General features: G+C 41.7%; 1 protein-coding gene across 3 annotated transcripts in view; it reads right to left on the bottom strand.

Annotated features, from left to right (window-relative positions):
• The window catches only part of SMARCAD1 (SWI/SNF-related, matrix-associated actin-dependent regulator of chromatin, subfamily a, containing DEAD/H box 1), a 45,681-nt gene extending 27,552 nt beyond the window's left edge, over positions 1 to 18,129 (bottom strand). The window contains exons 1-5 of one of the 3 annotated variants that reach the window (XM_037379429.1): positions 17,919 to 18,129; positions 17,424 to 17,688; positions 7,605 to 7,794; positions 4,198 to 4,375; positions 1,267 to 1,330 (exon numbers count right to left, since the gene is read on the bottom strand). In XM_037379429.1, the coding sequence (XP_037235326.1) occupies positions 1,267 to 1,330; positions 4,198 to 4,375; positions 7,605 to 7,794; positions 17,424 to 17,619 (628 nt within the window). In that variant the 5' untranslated portion in view covers positions 17,620 to 17,688; positions 17,919 to 18,129. Of the gene's footprint in view, positions 1 to 1,266; positions 1,331 to 4,197; positions 4,376 to 7,604; positions 7,795 to 17,423; positions 17,689 to 17,728; positions 17,859 to 17,918 lie in introns of those variants that run through there. The other 2 variants (XM_037379443.1, XM_037379437.1) reach the window with 2 other exon arrangements.
• Between the last annotated feature and the right edge of the window lie 1,320 nt (positions 18,130 to 19,449).

The following is a 19,449-nucleotide window of genomic DNA, read 5'->3' as shown; positions in this document are numbered from 1 at the left end:
AAAATGTTGGTCTGGTTGGGTTAAAAAAACCAAACCTAACAAACAAAAGCAATACTTCATTAAATTAGCCCAATGTTTCAAAGCTTTCTGATGATTTTTAAAGATCTTTGGAGTTGTACATAAAAAATAGAAGATGAAAATACAATTAACTACAACAGGGGGAACCAAATCAGCAAAAAATCTTCCTACTTTAGAAGGGGAGTGAAACTGTTCTCCCTCAGCACATAAGCTTCTTAGACCTACCACTTCCAAATCCACAGCATGTAGGATGAAAAGACACATGAGCCACTTGGAAAAAGTTATTTATGGTCACTCTTGAATGCTTTAATTGTTCTATCATGCCCAAACCATGAAGATGTCTCAGGAAAACCATGGACAACTGAACTGCAGAGGGAGACTGCTGAAACAGATCAGCTTTTTATGACTACATTAATATTCATATCAAACTTCCCCATTTCCCCCACCAATCCCAATAAATCAGTTAAAAAGGTAAGAGACTTAACTCTGGACTTAGGTGATGTCAAGAAATAAACCCAAAGCCCAAGTATGACCCTGCTACACACTTACCACTTTCTATGGACTTCCACATCATGCGTTGGGTCTTTTGATTTGGTTTGGGTTTTTTGTTGTTGGCGTTTTTTTGGAGCATAACAGCATGAGACTACATAAAATCAGATGCAGAACAAAACCCCCTAAATACATTCTGAGGGCTCGAAGGCATGGTTTGAGAGATGCTTTGCTAAAGAACGGTGAGGATCTATCCAATGCCTAAGACTAACAGTTCTTATTCAGAATTACAAGAAAGTTTTGATGTCAAGCTGAAGAGAAAATTGTGATAAGCCTCAACACAAAAAACATCCAGTTATAAGTGGCTACATACTTCAGTATATTTTTTTCATACCAGCAGATTTCTCACCTACAACATTGCAAATTACTGTGGCTAACCCATTACTATTTGCCTCAACTTCTGGCCAAAGAAGGAACCAGCAAGAACAGAAATCACTTAAGGACCCACATGTAAAGCAATCCTGAGCTTCACAGAACAAATTCCGCTTTTTTTGTTCTATTTTTAGATTTTGATTCGCATCCTACTTTTATATTTCCCTTTCCAAAGCCTGTAATTTCAGTTTTGTGTTATTACAATAAAAAAAAATAACTTCAGCATATGCTTTACCACTTTTTAAATACATCCCAACCAATTTTATTTCACTGAATTAGCAACAGCTTCTTAAGTTTGTGAGTGTTTTTTTCTTTTGCTAAACGTACCTTCGTCACTGAACTTCAAGCCAGCAGCTATTGCTTCATCCATAGTGTGTGCCGATTCTATCAACTGGGAAAAAAAAGTCAATTAAGTGGTGAGATTTAATAGTGTTGGACAGAGGAGGACAATGACAGATCAGCATGATTGAAATACCCTTTAAAAGACACCAAAATTAACAGGTACCAAATTAGCTAGACTGATCACATGAGCTGTATTTGGAAACATTTTAAAAGTCTCCACAAACACACTGTGCAAGTTTACTTAAAAGCGCTTTTTTTCCCCCCCCAGCCGAACTATTTAATGTTACTATCACAAAAACAGATTTCTTAACTCACAAAATGTCTGTATACTGTTATGTCATACTGGTCGATTCCCTGAAAGTACACGCACGCAATTTAAAATATGCATCAAAGTTTATCTATACTTCCCTGCAGTCCTAGATTCTTTCTCCATCCAGGTATAATCTCAAACTAGGTAATTTTTACAAATTAATTGGATGTTGAGACTTTTAGAATGCTTTTTGCAAGTAACATAACTGCAGTAGAAGCAAATGGCCTAAAGGTTAAAAGAAGCACACACACACAAAAAAAAAGTTTGAGGAATCCCAATTCCCAAGCTTTTGTCCACATTTGTAAACATCTTACAATTTTGCTATAGCCACACAATTTCCTTTTCAAAAGGCTCATGAGTTTCTCTTAATAGCCCTCAACAGTTGCATAGGGTTTTTCAGGACAGACTGTTCCAGATCCTTCATGAAGGAATATACATTTGCCTAATATTCCTCCGTCTTCCTTCAAAAATATCATGGATACATAACTGCAGACAAAAATTTGCATAGCCTCCATGTACTACAAAGCTCTGCTGACGCAGGAGTTACCTCACACTCTCCTGAGAATAAATACTGTCAGCACTACATACCACTGAGTAGTTAAAAGCACCACTGAAATCACAAAGCAGCAGTCAAGACACATCACAAGTCATTTCTAGCTAGTTTCTAAGCTACAATGAACTCTTTGGTTTAAATAATTTCTATGTAGCCAAAAATTAAAACTTTCTAAATACCGGACATCTACAATACAGATTTTATTACAATGCTCAGGAGAAAAATTCCCAAACTGCTATTTGCAACCCCTTCTTTCTTCCTAAAGTAGGAAGTCTAAACACAAAGCTTGATGCACTGGGAAAAACACACTCAACAAGGAGCACTAGTAAGACTTCTGTATTTGTTTAACACAGTGTCAACAACCAGGAAACTTAACAGATTAATTTAAACTCATTTAGCTTTGCAAACTAAACCTAGTGAAAACCTAGTTACATATCAGCACTGAAAAATAACCTCACTAAAAATATGGCAACTGTAATTTGTACTGTACATTAGACAATAGCTAACAGTATCTCAGGTCCACACATCAGTATAATCAGAATAAATTAGAGTAAGTTCAAACCTACTCCTTTTTGCCTCACTGGAAGTACTATAGGCTTTGCATATTACATTTCATAAGCGCAAGGGTGCAACATTTCATCTACTGAAGAAGACCACAATGATTTCACTCATTCTGCATTTAATCAGTTAGCTGCACTCCAACAAGGGCAGTTATCAACCAAGACAGCTATAACTAAGATTAAACATCACAACTGAAAAAAAAAAAAGAATTTTCTATACACTAGAATGCACTGTTGCTGAGCTTATCTTAAGGTTTTTATATATCCACACATATAAAAAGCATGTGCATATTCATTTTTATATATACATAAGTACCTGTGTACGTATGCAGGTGTATATGGAAACATTACATGCCTGCAGCTCTCCTAAAATAGATTACTTGGAGATATTCCTTTTGATAAGAATTAAGGCTTGTATTGGGTTTGTGTGCCAAGGTTTAGGTAGCAAGGGGGTGCTACAAGAGTAGCTTCTGGGGGAAGTTGCTAGAAGCTTCCCCCATGTCAGATGGAGCCAACGCCAGCCAGCTCCAAGCCAGACCCACAGCTGGCCAAGGCTGAGCCCATCAGGAACAGTGGTAGCGCCTCTGGGATAATGTATTTAAGAAGGGACAGGGGGTGTATGCAAATGGGACAGGACACTGCAGCAGGAGAGCAGTGAGGCTATGTGAGAGCAACATCTCTGCAGATACCCAGGTCAGTGAGCAAGGAGGGGCAGCAGGTGCTCCAGGCACCAGAGCAGATATCTGGCAGCCTGTGGTGAAGACCACGGTGAGGCAGGCTGTGCCCCTGCAGCCCATGGAAGACCTCATGCCAGAGCAGGGGGATGCCCAAAGGAGGCTGTGACCCCGTGGGAAGCCCAGGCTGGAGCAGGCTCCTGGCAGGACCTGTGGAGAACGGAGCCCACGCTGGAGCAGGTTTGCTGGCAGGACTTGAGACCCCACAGGGGACCCACCCTGGAGCAGCCTGCTCCTGAAGGACTACACCCTGTAGGAGCGACCTCCCCAGCGGAGCAGGGGAAGAGCATGAGGAGCCTCCCCCCGAGGAGGAAGGAGCGGCAGAGATGTGTGATGAACTGACCACAAGCCCCACTCCCTGTCCCCCTGTGACACTGGAGGGGAGGAGGTAGAGAATTTGGGAGTGAAGTTAAGCCCAGGAAGAAGGGGGAGTGGGAGGAAGGCATTTTAAGATTTAAGTTTTATTTCTCCTTATCCTACTCTGATTTAATTGGCAATAAATTATTTTTTTTCCCCAAGCTGTGTCTGTTTTGCCGGTGATAGTAATTGACAAGTGATCTCTCCCTGTCCTTATCTCAACCCACAAACATTCTGTTATATTTTCTCCCCCCTATCCAGCTGAGGAGGGAAGTGATAGAGCAGCTTTGGTGGGCACCTGGCATCCAGCTAGGGTCAACCCACCCCAAGGCTGCTCCTCTAATTAAAGCCAGAGGTTTAGGAATACTGTCTACAGAAATGTAAAGAACAGAGCATTATTACTTGTAGTAATTCATGATCACTTCTTTGGGGAAAGAGTTCCTTCAGTGTTTGCAGCTTTGTGCCTCTGATGTCTTCCTCTACACCCTTCTTCACAACTGGCAGCTGATCCCCACCATTTACATATGTCAACTGGGGTAGTTCATCTTCAGGCTGTTCGTCATCCTCAGACTGTTCAGAGCTATAATGTATGGGAGAGGAGAAAAAGAATTAGAATTTATTTTTGCTTATCAACGTTTCACTCTACTGGAACATTACTGTAAACCAAAACCAACAGGACCATACAAAATATGTCAAGATACATTCAGTAATACTGAATTAATTTGTACCCAAAGGGATACCTCCTATTCAGGAAAAAATAAAGCATGCAAGATTCAGTACAGTCTTCTGTTCGCAGTGAACGCATTTCAACTTTGTAAAGGAAAGAAGAAAAGATGGACAAGGGAAATACCACAATTTACCCTGGTATTGTGCTGTAAAAGATTACTTGCAAATTTAGCAACAGCCATCTTCATACATTTCATCATTTCAGCTACCCAAATTACAGATGATCTCGAGTTTATCTGTCTTGCTAATATATTTATTTGCCCAACAGATAAACAGACATGGATAAGTTCCTTGTAAGAGCTTTCCAGGTGCAGTATCAACTCTGTCCCAGTTCTCAGCTAACTAAGAAAGAAAATTCAAATACCCTTGTGCAGAGTCTTAAACATCTTAAGATAGGAAGAACCTTTCTGAAAAAGACAAAGTCCTGAGTTTACTGGAGGATTAATTGTTAGAGCTAACGTGCAGGAAAACCAGTCCCCATATATTTTTCACAATTCAGTTGCACAGACAAGACTGAACGTAAGCACACGTCTCCCATCCTACTGCCCTCCATACACACATAAAAACCTCCTTTCCTGAATAAAAATTAAACAAACTCTACGGAGTTTGCCATTTCATAGGGACTTTACCACCAGAATGGTTTGCCTGCAGGTCTCTTTACACAGGTAACAGATACAGGTAAAAGACTAAAAATAAACCCCATTTTCCTCACTGTATCTTTATTTAGCAGTTGCAATAGGCAGACTGCAATACGATTCTGAAAAAAGTAGTACATGCCACCTACGTAAGATTACACAGTAGTCTCAAAATACTGTGTATCAAAAAAATCCGTTTCTCCCTATCCCGTTCTAAAGGCACATACAGCTACATGGACTGTCTGGTTGTGCCTGAGAATTCAAAAAAAATCCTCAGAACAGAAAATAGCCCAAATTCCTCTTCAGTCCACCACCAAGCCATCTAGTTGTAAGCTTCAGAAGGTGAATCCAGCATCCACTTAAAAAAATAAAAAGGCTTCATGAAATGGCATATTAAAATTCTATTAGCATATTTCAGATCTTTTTGCCTTGATAAGGAAAAAGGTTTCACTATAAACTGCATTTAAAGGAGGCAATCAATCCAAATGGAAATGGTAACACTGCAATTACCCTATACTTTATCAGGGATTAACATCTAGATACTTGTCAACAAAGTCTGAGCTGCACATACCATATATCTTGTCCTCTCTGTACAAACACATTCTTATCAAGCAAGAAGAAACACTCATTTAACCACTAAACGAGCATGACGCCGACCCACAAAACCTCATGTTAGAGTTCTGCTTTTTTTCCGCAAAAGGAAACAGTGACAGGACAGGGACAGTGACTGTGGCAGTGAAGCTTGCAGCACACTTCCTTTTAGGAAAGGCATGCTTTCTGTTCTCAACTTTCTGCTTTCTGCTCTGTCCCTCGTTCAGGATAAGGGGGCCTGGGATACTCTGCAAGAAAAAAAAAATTTCACAAAACCCTGAAACATTGGGTAACACATGCACTAAAATGCACAGTGCAGAAACACTTGACTGACTCTGTGCAAAGCTAGGCTGAACTCAACACCTGCCAGATCCAAGCTAACTCTTGCCACGCTCTCAATCGTTTCTTAGCTCAACCATAACACCACTTGTAAGACAGCTTATAGTGGGTTCAGTACACATCAGCTAGCACCTGAGCCAACACCGTGTGCCCAAGTGTCAGGCACTGGCGTGCCCAGTGCGTAAGAGACCAGTGGCTACACAGGAATAATGAAGAGTACAAGAGGACGTAGATTATGCTCATCAGCAGTCCCACTAGAAGCCACTCTGCCCGTCTCTCACTCCTAGTAATCAGAATACAGTACAGAAATAGCAAACTGTGGTTCTGCAAGTTGGGTCCTGCATGGCTTATTAGCGTCAGCTCCACATGGGACAAAACAGCTTGTACTGCTTCCAAACAGGGTTGGTCCCAGAAGTGTAACTGTGTTTATACAGCACTCCACACAAGCCAATTCAATGCATGCAACCAGCTCGCCGTCTCTCTATCCTTGCACAATCTACAACTTAAAACTATAGATAGAAACAGGAGTCCACACTGCTAACTACAATTTTTTTTTTGTTTCTTTCTCACCACGTATCTGCCTAAACTTTGGAGAAGATGCATTAAAAAAAATACAGCATTTCAGATAACAGCAGCAGGGAAAATATTTATTTCATTTCTGCTGATAAGCTCCATTAACTCCATGCTCTATGTAAGGATTGAAAATCTGACAAGAGACTACACCTATTAAGGTTGCTATTCCCATAAAAGTTTTTCCACAGATCAGTTGAGCCAGACTATCAAAAAAACCAGGTTAAGCCATGTTGCTTTGCTTAGCACAAGAACACTTAAAGGGACACAGACAATTACCACATCTCAAGTCACACAGACATATAACTAGCAGGGGTTTCTTTAAACCATTCCAACTAGTTGCAGGACATGTCTGTCTACATCTCTTCTCTCCTGCACTCTCAATGCTGCCTTTTTAGCACCCACACAAGTGACTCCTGCACGCTCTTCCCTCCCAGCTTATTCAAAAATATCTATTTCCAATTAAGTAAAAAAAGTTTCCACAAAGCACAGCAAACACATCATACAACTAATACTTAACTTTAGCTTGGGAACTCTTATGCTATATACTGAAACTCAACTTGCTTTCCTGTCCACCACGGTTTCATTAAAAAACCCAAAAAAACCAACAAGCTACAATCAACTCCAATACAGTTTTAAACTAATAAAGCAAGTATTTTATGGTTAAGCTTTCAAATGCCATTAAAAGCATTTCAGTAGGGCCAATACACAGATGTATAATGAACATCACATAACCAACATCACAGAACCTGTCCCTCATGTCTTCTCTAAGAACATGGCTTAAGAGCTGGATTCTTCTTCCCTGAAAATCCAGGAAAGTTTAGTTAGGGGCAGGTAAATCTCAAACCAGTACACCGGAACCTAGCCTCTGATTTTCAATTCAGTATTTCAATTTAGAACATCACATCACGTTACTTAAACATTACAGAAAGCTGTCTTAAAGCTTACATTACAACGGCATCTCTCCTTGGAGCTCTGTTTTCTTTCACAGCACTGAAATTTCTCGGTTCTTCATCTTCGCTATCTGAAGACACATCTAGGAACTGTACCCCTCTTCGATGCTTGAAATAAGATTGTTTCCTTGTCCATTTGGCTTCAGGAGTTTCTGGGACAGCAGAGTACCCTGTGCAAGCCATTTCAATAGGAGAAAAGACAGACAATGACTTACAACTTATGACTTCCAATATTTATCTGTACTTAGAGCATGAGACAGCTGATTTCTTCCTAATACACAGCAACCATTTAAACAGAACTCACACCCTTATGTATGGAAAATTCCTGTAAGCTGTATTCCTTAAAGTGGGAACTTACCTGGCAAAATATCCTCACCCCTCTTACATCAAAAAAATTGTATACAAGGAATTTAAGAGATCATGTATTTTTTGTTAGTAATAAATACATTTTTATTTTTGAAAAAAAATGATAATCAGCAAAATCCTCTGACCAACTTCCAGGCTGCTCAGGGCATGGATAGAAACGTCCTGGTATATCCAATGGCTGATTTTTGATCTGCTGGTCTTCACAGCTTTTCAAAAATGGAACATGAGTGTTATACTGCAGAAAATCAGGAAGCTACACCAAGGAACTTAACAGGTTATACCTCTTACAGAGATATAATCTGTTTAGCCAGTCTTTTCCACATTATGATCTAGATCATTCTTAACAAGGAAACATAGCATATGGAAGGATACTTTGTGTTACATACGAAGCATCAGGATATACAGAACCTATAGTTAGGATTTATCACTGTGAAGACATCTCAGGAATCATATAATACCTTCAATGACATTCTCAAAATGGGCCCACCACACACGCGTTAGCATGTATTAACTTTACAGATCTGAACGTGCTTCTAAGACAACCAAAAACATAAGCAGCCACTCTATTCATATAATTCCTGAATCAGTCATGAATAACACGACCAAGTGCCCCCGGTGTCAGCTACACGTGAAACCAGCTCCACGTACATATCCAGATGGGTAAAGCATGACCACACAGGGAAATCTACACAAAACCTGACATACAAAGTGGGTCTTGAACCTGAAGCCGAGAGAGGATTAGAACACTGTAAAACAAAATCAAAAAGCCTATACTAATAAAATTTTCCCTGTTGCCCTCTTTCAGCACAGTACCAAGTGCAGCTAAGGCACAGTATGCTCTAAGTGCATATATTGTATATTTGAAAGAGGTTTTAACTAAAACTCTGATGCTCCCATATAAGCCTGGGCAAGGTAAAACACATGGTTCAATCTACTGCCTGCAGAGGCAAGAATTGTTCTGCTATCATCTTTAGAAAATCCCAAGGAAAACAAATCACAGCAATTTTTAGTTGATACATATGGACTTGAACGTGCAGCTTCTAGCTTTTCTACCTTTAAACCTGCATTAAACAGAACTGAATACTTGGATGCAATTGCCACCTCTTAAGTGTACTGTTTCATGTCAGTAATTGAAGAAAAGCACTCAAGGCGTTTTGCAAAAGGTATGAGCCAAGAACTGTACGCAGCCTGACCTAGTGCAACAGTCCCACACATTCAAGACTCCATTCCTTTCTACCACTTTACCATTTTTACAGGCAGTGCTGGAAAGAAAGAATAGTTGGTAAGCCAAGTAGTTTTGTTTAAGATCAGACAAATTATGGACCCTGGAGGCATACAACTGAAGAGAGAAAGAAGAATGTGTGGAACAGAACACACGACAGCTGCAGAGAGCATTTTCTGTAAGAAAGTAATCTTGCAGAAAATAAACTCAAAATAATTTACTGTGGCAACATCTGGTGGAGACAAAAAGAAATCCTAAAAGTACAGGCAAATTGCTGACATAGGAAACTACCTGGTGATACTGGCTTTGAAAGGGAAAGGTACCAAATAAACTACAAAAATATAGTACTCAATGTTACATAGCGCACTACTGAAAAGGAAGAAAAGAACATGAAAATGGAGCTTAGGTTCAGTGACAATTCAAAAAAGCAACCATTGAAGCCTTACATCTTCAGATCACCTCAGCTACACATTGAAAAAATCCTACCAAAAATATGAAATAACTTCTAACCAGGTATTAGTCCATCCGTTTGGAAACGGAGGAGCGAGAAGAACAGCTATCGTCATCTCAGCTTTCAATACACACAAGATCACAACCTGTGAGAGAGTCTGTTACAAAAAAGGAGAATTGTCTTGTTTCAGTACCCTGTTTCAGCAGAGAAACCCATGTTTAATTTCCACCTACAAACCTTTATAACCTGCCATTTCCATATTTCTTACTTACCAGGTAAAATAAGGGGTTTGCCTTTCTTCATGCCAAAGAATTTGCTTCCCAGATGACTGGCAAGCTTTACCTCCGACCCGCTGCTGCTGCCACCCAGGCCCACGCTCACCTCTGGTCCAGCACCAGGGGCATGCAGGCAGCAGCCACGTCCCGCTCCCCTCCTGGCTCACCAGGACAAAGGTCCGCCGGCAGCAAACACACACACACCCCCTCTCAGTTGCTGGCCTTAAGACACCCGGTCCACCCGGGAGGGAGCCTCGGTCTCCTCCCTTGCTGTCACCAGAGCACAGGAGCCCCCAGGGCCTGCACCCCACTCCGGCTGCCAGCACAAGCCCCCTTGCACAGGCTCAGACACACACACCATGATCTCCCCACCCTTTACCTGGTGGCTGACGCTGGGTCCCCTCATCCTGGGCCACCCCATGCACAAACGGGCAACTGACCCCCTGGCTTCCCAGAGCACCTCACACACTGGCTGGCTGGTGCCCTGGTACCCCCACTCCCTGTGCAGGGGCTGCACGGGGGGTGCCATCACAGACACAGAGACCCTTGCTGGCTGTCACTTCATTTTACACTCGCTTTGGTCCCTCCAGCTGCTGGCACCCCAGACACATGGGCCACTGCGACCCCAGTCCCTCGCTCCAGCTGCTGGCACTTTGACCCCTCCCTGTGCACACGGAACAGATCCCCGTCACCCAGGGAAGAAGTTAAATGAGGATTTTAATGAGAAGACAGGACTGACGATGGTCATCACAAACCAAGCACGGCCAGACAAGTATGCTGACCTGTCTATGGGTAACTGAGCCCTGTTACCCCCTTATCTCTCTATTTTCCCCACACTTGCTCCTCTTCAAGCCACCCTGATTCCTCTCTCACCTTCGGCTCCTCTTCTTGAACATTCATCACAAGTTTTGTACAAGCCTAAAAAGCTCTTATTTTGCATCTCATAGCGAGTTCCATAACCCCAAAGGCAGCAACCCTCCTCACCCTGAACAGTGCTCCCAACAGCCTTGCTGCTGGCTCATGGAGATGGGCACCAGCCTCAGCCCTCAGCTCGTAGGGCTGGTGGCCCTCCTGTGACAGCCCTGGGAGAAGCCAGGGCAGGGGTCATTCCTCCTATCAGGTTACTCGGGCTCCTCCACCCACCACCACACCTCTGTGCAAAGACAAGCCGTTTACCCATGACACGACAACACAAACCCTACCTGCATGACTGGTATTGAAGAAACTGGAGGTTTCCACTGTTGATGGCATCTGATTTACATTTTATAAAAATGGGTGAGAACACACAACAAGAGAACAGGTAGAAGAGATTTGAGAAAAAATAGCTATGGTTTATTAAGAGTCTCAGTGAATAAAAAAACAGTAATACACTCTGAACTGGGGTGGTGCATGGCTGAAAAAAAAATAAAAATCTCTACACTTTATTTCCTAGAAGACAGAGCTCTGAATCATGAATAAGAAAATAAGACCAAAACAATTAAACAGGGAAGGTGCAGGAGAGTCAGCTACAGAACTCCCAAAGAGTTGAGTATTAATAATACAACTGTCAGTATAAGTCCTCATATAAAAGGATTCTACATCCTCCTAATGCAAATACAGCATCACGAGCATCCTCTCCCCTCTAGCGCATCAATTCCTTCTCCAATCTCTTGCGGCTATAGTCCAAACACTGGTGGTGCTTTCTCAGCTGCTAACTCTGGAACCATAACTTTGGCTGGAAAGAAAATTAGTTCCTTCTGTCTCTTCTCATTAATGCAGAAACTTGCTGAGTCAAGTTACTACGGAGCGTAACACCAGTTTTCAACGATGATTTACCAGCACGCACTAGAGACACAGAAGAGGCTAGAATAAATTCATATAATAACCAAATGCAGAAGTGAGCTACATTGTGTATAATTCCTTCATCTGTGATAAAAGGCCTCAATTTTATATTGAGTCATAAAAATCTAAACCTTTTCTATCACTTTCAAGACACAATAGAGGATTACAGTAATGATTTTTACAAGAGACAAAAGTCTCACTTTGCCAAGTAATCTTGTTATCTTAATAAGCATGTAATAGTGCTTCCTAATAAACTTAGGAAGGCCTGAAAAGTACTAGTTCTGAAGTAGTAACATACTGTCCCAAGACAGGCCTCACTACAACCAAGACCAACATGCCAGCAGTATAAAGTTCCTCAGCAGGATCTTCTTCTATCTATCCAGGTCTGGAAGATGTGTTGCCCTTGACACAGTTGCTTTGCTTTATCTGAAACTGTTTAAGTTTTAAGATGAATACAAGAGAAACCTCTGGGAATGTATCAAACATTTCATTTAAAATTTAGACCTAAAGATGCAGGCAAATTTCAGCAATTCCTCTCTAACAAAAAAAAAAAAGCAGAAAAACTCTGAAGGTTATCAAGTTGGGCTAGTCAGGCAAGGACTATCACAATAGGACAGAAAGACAAAATGTATAAAGAGATGTGAATGGAAATATCAAAACAGGTCTGTAAGAAACACAAGAAGTTCACATCTCTACCAAATTAACAGAATCCATCAAGCCAGTTTTCCAGATCTTTGCCTTGTAGGTTAGACCATATTCCAAATATTGCCACCACAAGTAGCGTGACACACAAATGGCAGGCACTTATAACAGCTTTGTTAAGAAGCATCCTTATTGAATTTTAAAAAAGTTTACAAAATAACATGGTTTAAAAAATAGTTTTATTCTTTACAATATAAACCTTGAATGAGGTTTACATTTAAATAAAGAGTATTTACTGTTTCACTTGGTGACTTCTCATTTTATATTTAGTTTAAATAGCAATCATTGTCCAGTCTTCATGACAGCTCTTAACTCCTATACCTATGAAATGCTGCATTGTCTGGGAAAAGAATTCTCCCCCTCCTCCACCTATTGTACTGAACAGAATCCCTTATTAAGGCAGGGAGGTGGGAGGGAGTAGAACACACATATGTAATAAGGAGTCCTCATATTTAGAGCAAATTATAACCTTGCATAGTAGTAACAGATTAAACAGTTATTGCCACAGCATGTTATTATTGAAGGCAGAATTTCCTGATTATAGGCAATTAAAAAGGACTATTAAGGAATACCTGCGATCGTAAGACCAGTATTTGTCTAACACCAGAAGTAAGAAAACACAGAAGCATCCCTAACTGGAGACATAAACAACAAAAAAAACCCACAACAACAGACTTTTGCTGTCCTACAAAGAGACTCCATGGAAATAACTGGATCAAACTGTCTATGGTTATATGCAGACAGTGTTTAAGTTATGGATGAAGGTACTCAGATGCAACTGTTCTATAATGTTAGCACAAGTATTCTGCTTAGTTTAGTCAGCAAACACACAGCTTCAACTGCTCTTGAAAAACTTTATAAAGTTTTTTATTATGCTTTTTTAAATCATTCACCAGAGTCTTTTCGGAAGCCATGTACCTGTGCAGAGCCACAATGCATTGCCCTATAATTCTAAATAAAACCTCCTACACAAACTATACATCACACTCCAAGAAAGCCAGCTTCTTCTCTCCCAAATAAAACCCAAACTGAGATACTATTTAGAGACTTAACACCTTTACTAACACTGCACAACATTCAAAAATTAATTTCCACCTAGTTTTGGAAAGCAGTATCAAATGCAGGTTGCTCGAGTCTAAAAGCTAATTAATACTCCATTTTCAAAGCAAAGTCTTTTTCATCTGCTAAAATAATCCTACATATCAGTGTCAGTTTAAGGTGCTTCTCAAAGACACTATTTTAAAATTATGATTACTTCTAACATTATCTTCCCATGAATCCTGAGAACAGTTCACTAGGTACTGCAGTCATTACTTTTTTCCAGAAATGCTTTAAGTAGAATTATACTCTACCGTGACATATGCAAGAGACATGACCTCTTCACATCATGAAGAAAATGACAACAAATGAGAATAAGAAAAGTGCATGACGTGATACTCTCAACAACATAACCTGGAAGTGCAGTCAATTGGGTTATACATTTGACTAGTACAGACAGTATGAACAATATCAACCATCAATAACAGGATTATATATATATAGTAGTTTATTTTCATCTACAACTTTAATTTCAATTCACTGTTGAAGCTTTGTGAGCATGCTTTTTGAATAGAAATGTAATTTTCAAATTCAAGATCCTAATTCGTATACTTCTAATACAGTTCTGCTTTATTTCTACAGTTGGAATAATCTCATTATCTTATACATCAGGCTATTTACATAAATTTTCAATTAGATTTTTTAAATAAGAAGATAGCTTCACTGTTTTCTTAACAGGCTAAGAAAAACCAAATGTATTATATTTAGTCAATAACAGTAATTTTTATGGACAATTTTAATATGTCACTCCAACGCATTTTTCCCACTCTCTAAAGAGACATATTTCGGGTATAATTTCCTAACTGCCCCTGTAGTTGGTTTCTACCCCTCAGTTATGTGATGTTCAGAATTACCACCTGCAACTTGGCTGCAAAGTCACTGCAAGCCTTCATAGTTTTGAACACACACAGGTGCATAGAGATCACCAATTCTTCTGGCCATTATTCTACAGATAGCTTATTAAAAACATAAGACACGCATGTCCAATACAAACCAACAAGAAGCATTACCCAAGGTGCAGAACAATCTACCAATATTTGTTTGTTCTGGGAAAACAAAACAAAAAAAATAGCTACAAAGGTAACTGTGTTGCATGATGCAATAGACATCTGACTATTTTCTCCAAGATGAATGAAAACAAAACAATTGTATGTTTTCAGTAAACACATATTTCAGGGGACTCGACAAAACAGAAATTTAAAGAAATCCCTAGGAAATAATACTGAACCATTTGCACTCCTGAAGGGAAAACTCTGATTTTAAGAGTCTTTTTACATAAAAAATATGATTGCATGGTAACAAATGAAATAGGACAAAAAACCGCCATCAGCTATTTAATAATATTTTTTGTTTGTGTAAGTGAAAAAGAATACTCTCCTCGTTTCCCTAGTTTCAAGTACCAATATTTTGTGAATCCACTGTGTTTGCCTTCAGAAGAAGTACGAGTAACTGTTGTCCTCACATGACTTATGGAGCATCAGGGCAAGTTATTTTTAGTTATCTTGGTGTAAACTGCTTCTTGTACAAAAGAACTCTATACTTTTGACTTACGTATTCAGCAGCAGAGAATGCACACAGTGCCATAAGCTGGTCATCTCTGCACCTTTTCCATGATAATTCAAGAAAAAAAACAAAACAGCCATCCATTCCATTTGACTCAACGCAAGAAAACTTCTGTCTTCCTGTGGCTAATTAGGAAACAAGAGCGACAGGCATCTGCTAATGAAAGCCAATCTTGTCTTTTATATTGAAGTGCCTCATATTCTGCAGACAAAATTTGAGTGATTTTCAGTTAACATCTATAAATGTAGAAAGTGTTATTTGATTTTTAAAATAGTTTATCTATTCCTTTAAATGAATTACACATGATGTGTAAATAAGTGAAAAATAAGTCACCAAACCACTCTATCACCTTTAAACAGTATCTGTGAAAGATGAGCATAATGTAAATGCAATGTACTAGGAATTACATCTCAATTTATAATGTTAATTAGTGTCCCAGTTCCACACCAGCATCTCTGTCCATGGACTCTTATTTACGTTGGCCACTTGCTGCAATTTTGTCTGCACTTCTCTGTTCTACTGGTAGCTACCATCATCTCCCACTAGTTTTCCTCGCAATTACTCGGCCTTCCACAACAGTTCCTCTTTTAGGTGGCCCTTCATCTTTCCTTTTATCACCTCCTATCTAAACTCATACCTCTAAATGGGGTATTAGGTCCCTTCTCCACCTCAGTCCTACCGCTGTACAATATAAGCCAAGGGAGATCAGGATTCTGAAAAACAGGCTCCAAAGTTTGTTGGTCCAGCTACATGCTTCCACTGACAAAGTCAAGTCCCCAGGCAGATTAAAGGAATACAATATTAAAAACAAATAAATCAAAGACAAGTGAGCCACAAAAAAAAGTAGCACCACGCATTATATGACACCTGTGTTCACCGTTCAAGAAGGGTACCTGCATTCAGTAGCTCCTATACCACACAAGACAGTGACTTACCACAAACAGGAAGATGACACCTGTTCCAAGTTGCACTTCCTCAGAGTGCCAGATTCTTCATGCAATCCATTACAAAGTACATTTATGCAGAAGCCACAACTGACAGTTGCTTACTGCTTAAGTTCTCCCTGCCACCAAAAACATCTTTTCTGCTAGTGGATAGGCTACTTAACTTCAGACTGGCAACTCTCAAGCCAAGATTTAGAGGGTGCGTTTGGTTTTTTTTAGACATAAAGCACCAACTGATATTTGCTAACGTAGATGTGAGCGCACTCCAGTCAACCTGCACAAAACTGAAATTCATGGAATAGTAAATATGAATCTACTCTAGTATTTATTCGGCTCACCTTTAAAGGTGGAACGCCTCCTTGTACATGAAAGGTTCCCTGTTATCACACAGATAAGGTACTATGATAAACTGCTTTCCACCAGGGAAAAGTATGCAAAACAAATGTCATTAAACCACACCAACGGATACTGTTGCTCCATTACTGACTAAACGCACAAAGTTGTCTGATCTCTCCAATAACACCTGTACCTTGACATTGGTATCAGAAGTTATATGGAATATCTGGAATTTATAAAATCATCAGCAACAAATGATTTTTGTTCTTCCATTCTTACTCCTTCAGTAACAGAAAAGCCACTGGTGAACATGACTATGCAGTTGACAACCTTCACAGTTGTTTATTAGTATTGATTGATGAATCCAAACAGAAACAGCACATAATTAGTGTATCAGCCAAACCAACCAAAAACACTCGCAACTTTTTCATGTTTCCATGAAAACCACTAGCTACTGTCAGGAAACAGAGCAAACACTATTACAAAACTATTAACACAATGACCTTGTGAGAATCAGCAGCAGGTTTCTCAGCTCCTCACAAAACCTGGTTCAACTGAAAGGAAACAGTTTTCTTTCTTTTTAGTTTTATCCATGATATTCCACACTCCATTAGCCTAGGACTCTAGTGAAAAAGTTGTCTATGTAGCGTTATTTATCAGGCAACTAAAAGGTTGGTTTTTTTCTTTGAAAAACCTGAGATACTATATTAGTGTAAAATAGGTATCAGTGAAGATAACTAATACATGGGAAAACATAACATACTTTAAAAATGTAAACTGTAGCTTGCTTACACAACTGAAAAAAAAATATCTCAGCTTTAGCTACCAAGTTTCCAACTTGCCTGTAAATACACAGGTTCAATTGGAGCAAGCACTGTTACAAATAAGGATACTGTTGTGGGAATTGCTGTGAAATACGTGTCCATAAAAAAGCACATTTGTAAAACAAGCAAAAAGAAAAAAAAAGGCAACAATTATTTTATTTCTAGAAAGTACTTGCACTGTTATTATGCTACATGCAAAACACCTGACTCACCAGTTATCTCTGTCACATCTGAAGCTGGAGTATCTGGCCTGTTGCTATCATCTGTAGATTCATCCTCATCCCCTCCAGCAGCACCACCCGCTGCGGTAGAATCAGCTGCCTGGGCTGCCGAAGGAGACACATTTTCCTGCTCCGCTTTTTCTCTCTTCCTCTCAAAGCGAAAGCGGTCCAAGTTGTAGAGACTCATGTTCTTAACCTATCGCTCTTGTCTGCAAGGAGACAAGACGGGCTCGAGTGGGCAGCTCTGCGGGAAAAGCTACGAAGAGGAGAGAGGCGGAAGGGCTCATCAGACGCACCTTAGAAAAACGCTGAAGTGACCGGCGGGAGCGGCCGGGGGGCCCCACCGACCTGGCGCTCCCGGGGAGGAAGCGGGCGCCAGCGATGCCGTCAGGCGGCGCGGAGGCACCCTGCCACCCCTGCCCGCCGCCCTCCTCCCCCCACCACGGCCGGCGCCCCCTGGGCCCCGGCGACGGGCTGCGCACGCACCTGCCGCTCACCGGCGCCGACACCGGCGGGCCGCGGGCGGGCAAGGGCGGCAGCGGCGGGAGCGACAGCAGCACCGGCCGGGCCGGGCCGGCCCCCGAGACTCCTGGTCGCTAGCGGGAGGCGGCCCGGGCGGCGGGGAGCACAACGCTCCCCGATGGCGACGGCCGCGGTCCGCTCCCTTCGGAATCTATGCGTGCTGGCGTCGGCGCTCCGATATGGCGTCACTGCCCCCCCCCACCAATCACCTCGCCCGGACGCGGCGCGCCAGCGCGTGCGCTTTCGCGCCTTTTCCCTCGAGCCGGTCCGCGTTCGCGGGGCTGTGGCGGCGGCGGGGCCGGCGCTGAGGTGACCGGCGTGTGCAGCTGCCAGCCCCTGGGGCCGCCTGGTGCCGAGCGGTGCGGTGTTCTGCCAGCCTCCCCGAGCTGAAACCTTTGGGCAGGGGACGGCGAAGAGGCCATGGCAAAAGCTGTGGAGCTGCAGAGCGCAGGGTTTAGGGCAGGTCTCAGCCTAGGTTCCTCGGCACGCTTCTGGAGCTGTGTCCCTTTGGCAGGATGGGTGGAAAACCGCCGCCTTTTGAAGCCTTGGCTCAGGGCGCCTGCCACGCTCAGCTTTTCAGCTGATGCTACGTGGCAGCGGTGCGCAGGCAGCTTGTCTGCACAGGCAGAGGCCTGTGGGGCTAGCTGGCATTGCACTGAGTGTGTTGCCAGGGCTGAAGGGGTGTTCTTAAACACTGAAAGCAGCAAAGAGTTACCAAAACTACTTTTAAACATCTGTTCTGCCAACACTAGTCACCTGTGAAATAGAGTGCTTCAAGGCCTGGCAGAAATTAGTATTGTACTGGGGAACCAGGTGCAGTAGCTATTAAAAACACTTGGGAGAGGTTGTGTAAGCTAACAGGAAAACAAAAAAAAAAAGCCACTTCCCCATCCGTCGCACCAGTTCTGTAGCACTGGGCTCACAGAGAGCTTCTTCACCGATGACATTATTTGCCATTTAAATTGCAGTAGCCCAAGCGTCCGAGCGAGAGTCATGGCTGGGCTGGGCTAGGTTATGTGCTGCTGTCAGCGTGAGTTACTACCACGCTGCGTGGAGGCAGGGCTGACTGTTGTCTGCGAGACTTGCTAGAGCCTGAAAGCTGGAGGTGATCCAGGTACTTCCAGAAATGCCACCTACACGTACATTACCTCTACCTAGAAATTTCTATCAAAATTAGTTTCTATCACCAGTAGTCAGCAAATCTAGGCCTTGGCAACCTCACACTGAATCATCTTTATCATAAAGTTTGGTTTTCTGAAGGAGACTCATGGAAGTTGTCCAGCGCTGCCTTTGCCACTGTGCCTTTTACAAAGCATCGTGGTGCTCAACAGTCAGGCTCACCCAACATGAGCAGCTGGTTCAGCTCCTTTGTGCCTGATTTCAGTTATCCTGCCCTTTCCATTGGGCAAATGGCAAGGAGAAGTTGTATGGGCTTCAAAAGACTCTTCCATCTCACATCTAAGTGACAAAGCCACCTCTCGTCATTTATCAGTAG

This window comes from Falco rusticolus, chromosome 1 (assembly GCF_015220075.1).
Source record: "Falco rusticolus isolate bFalRus1 chromosome 1, bFalRus1.pri, whole genome shotgun sequence".
In the NCBI taxonomy this organism is placed as follows: domain Eukaryota; kingdom Metazoa; phylum Chordata; class Aves; order Falconiformes; family Falconidae; genus Falco; species Falco rusticolus.
Note: the sequence above shows the minus strand (reverse complement) of the source record. Positions and strands in the feature narration are given on the sequence as shown.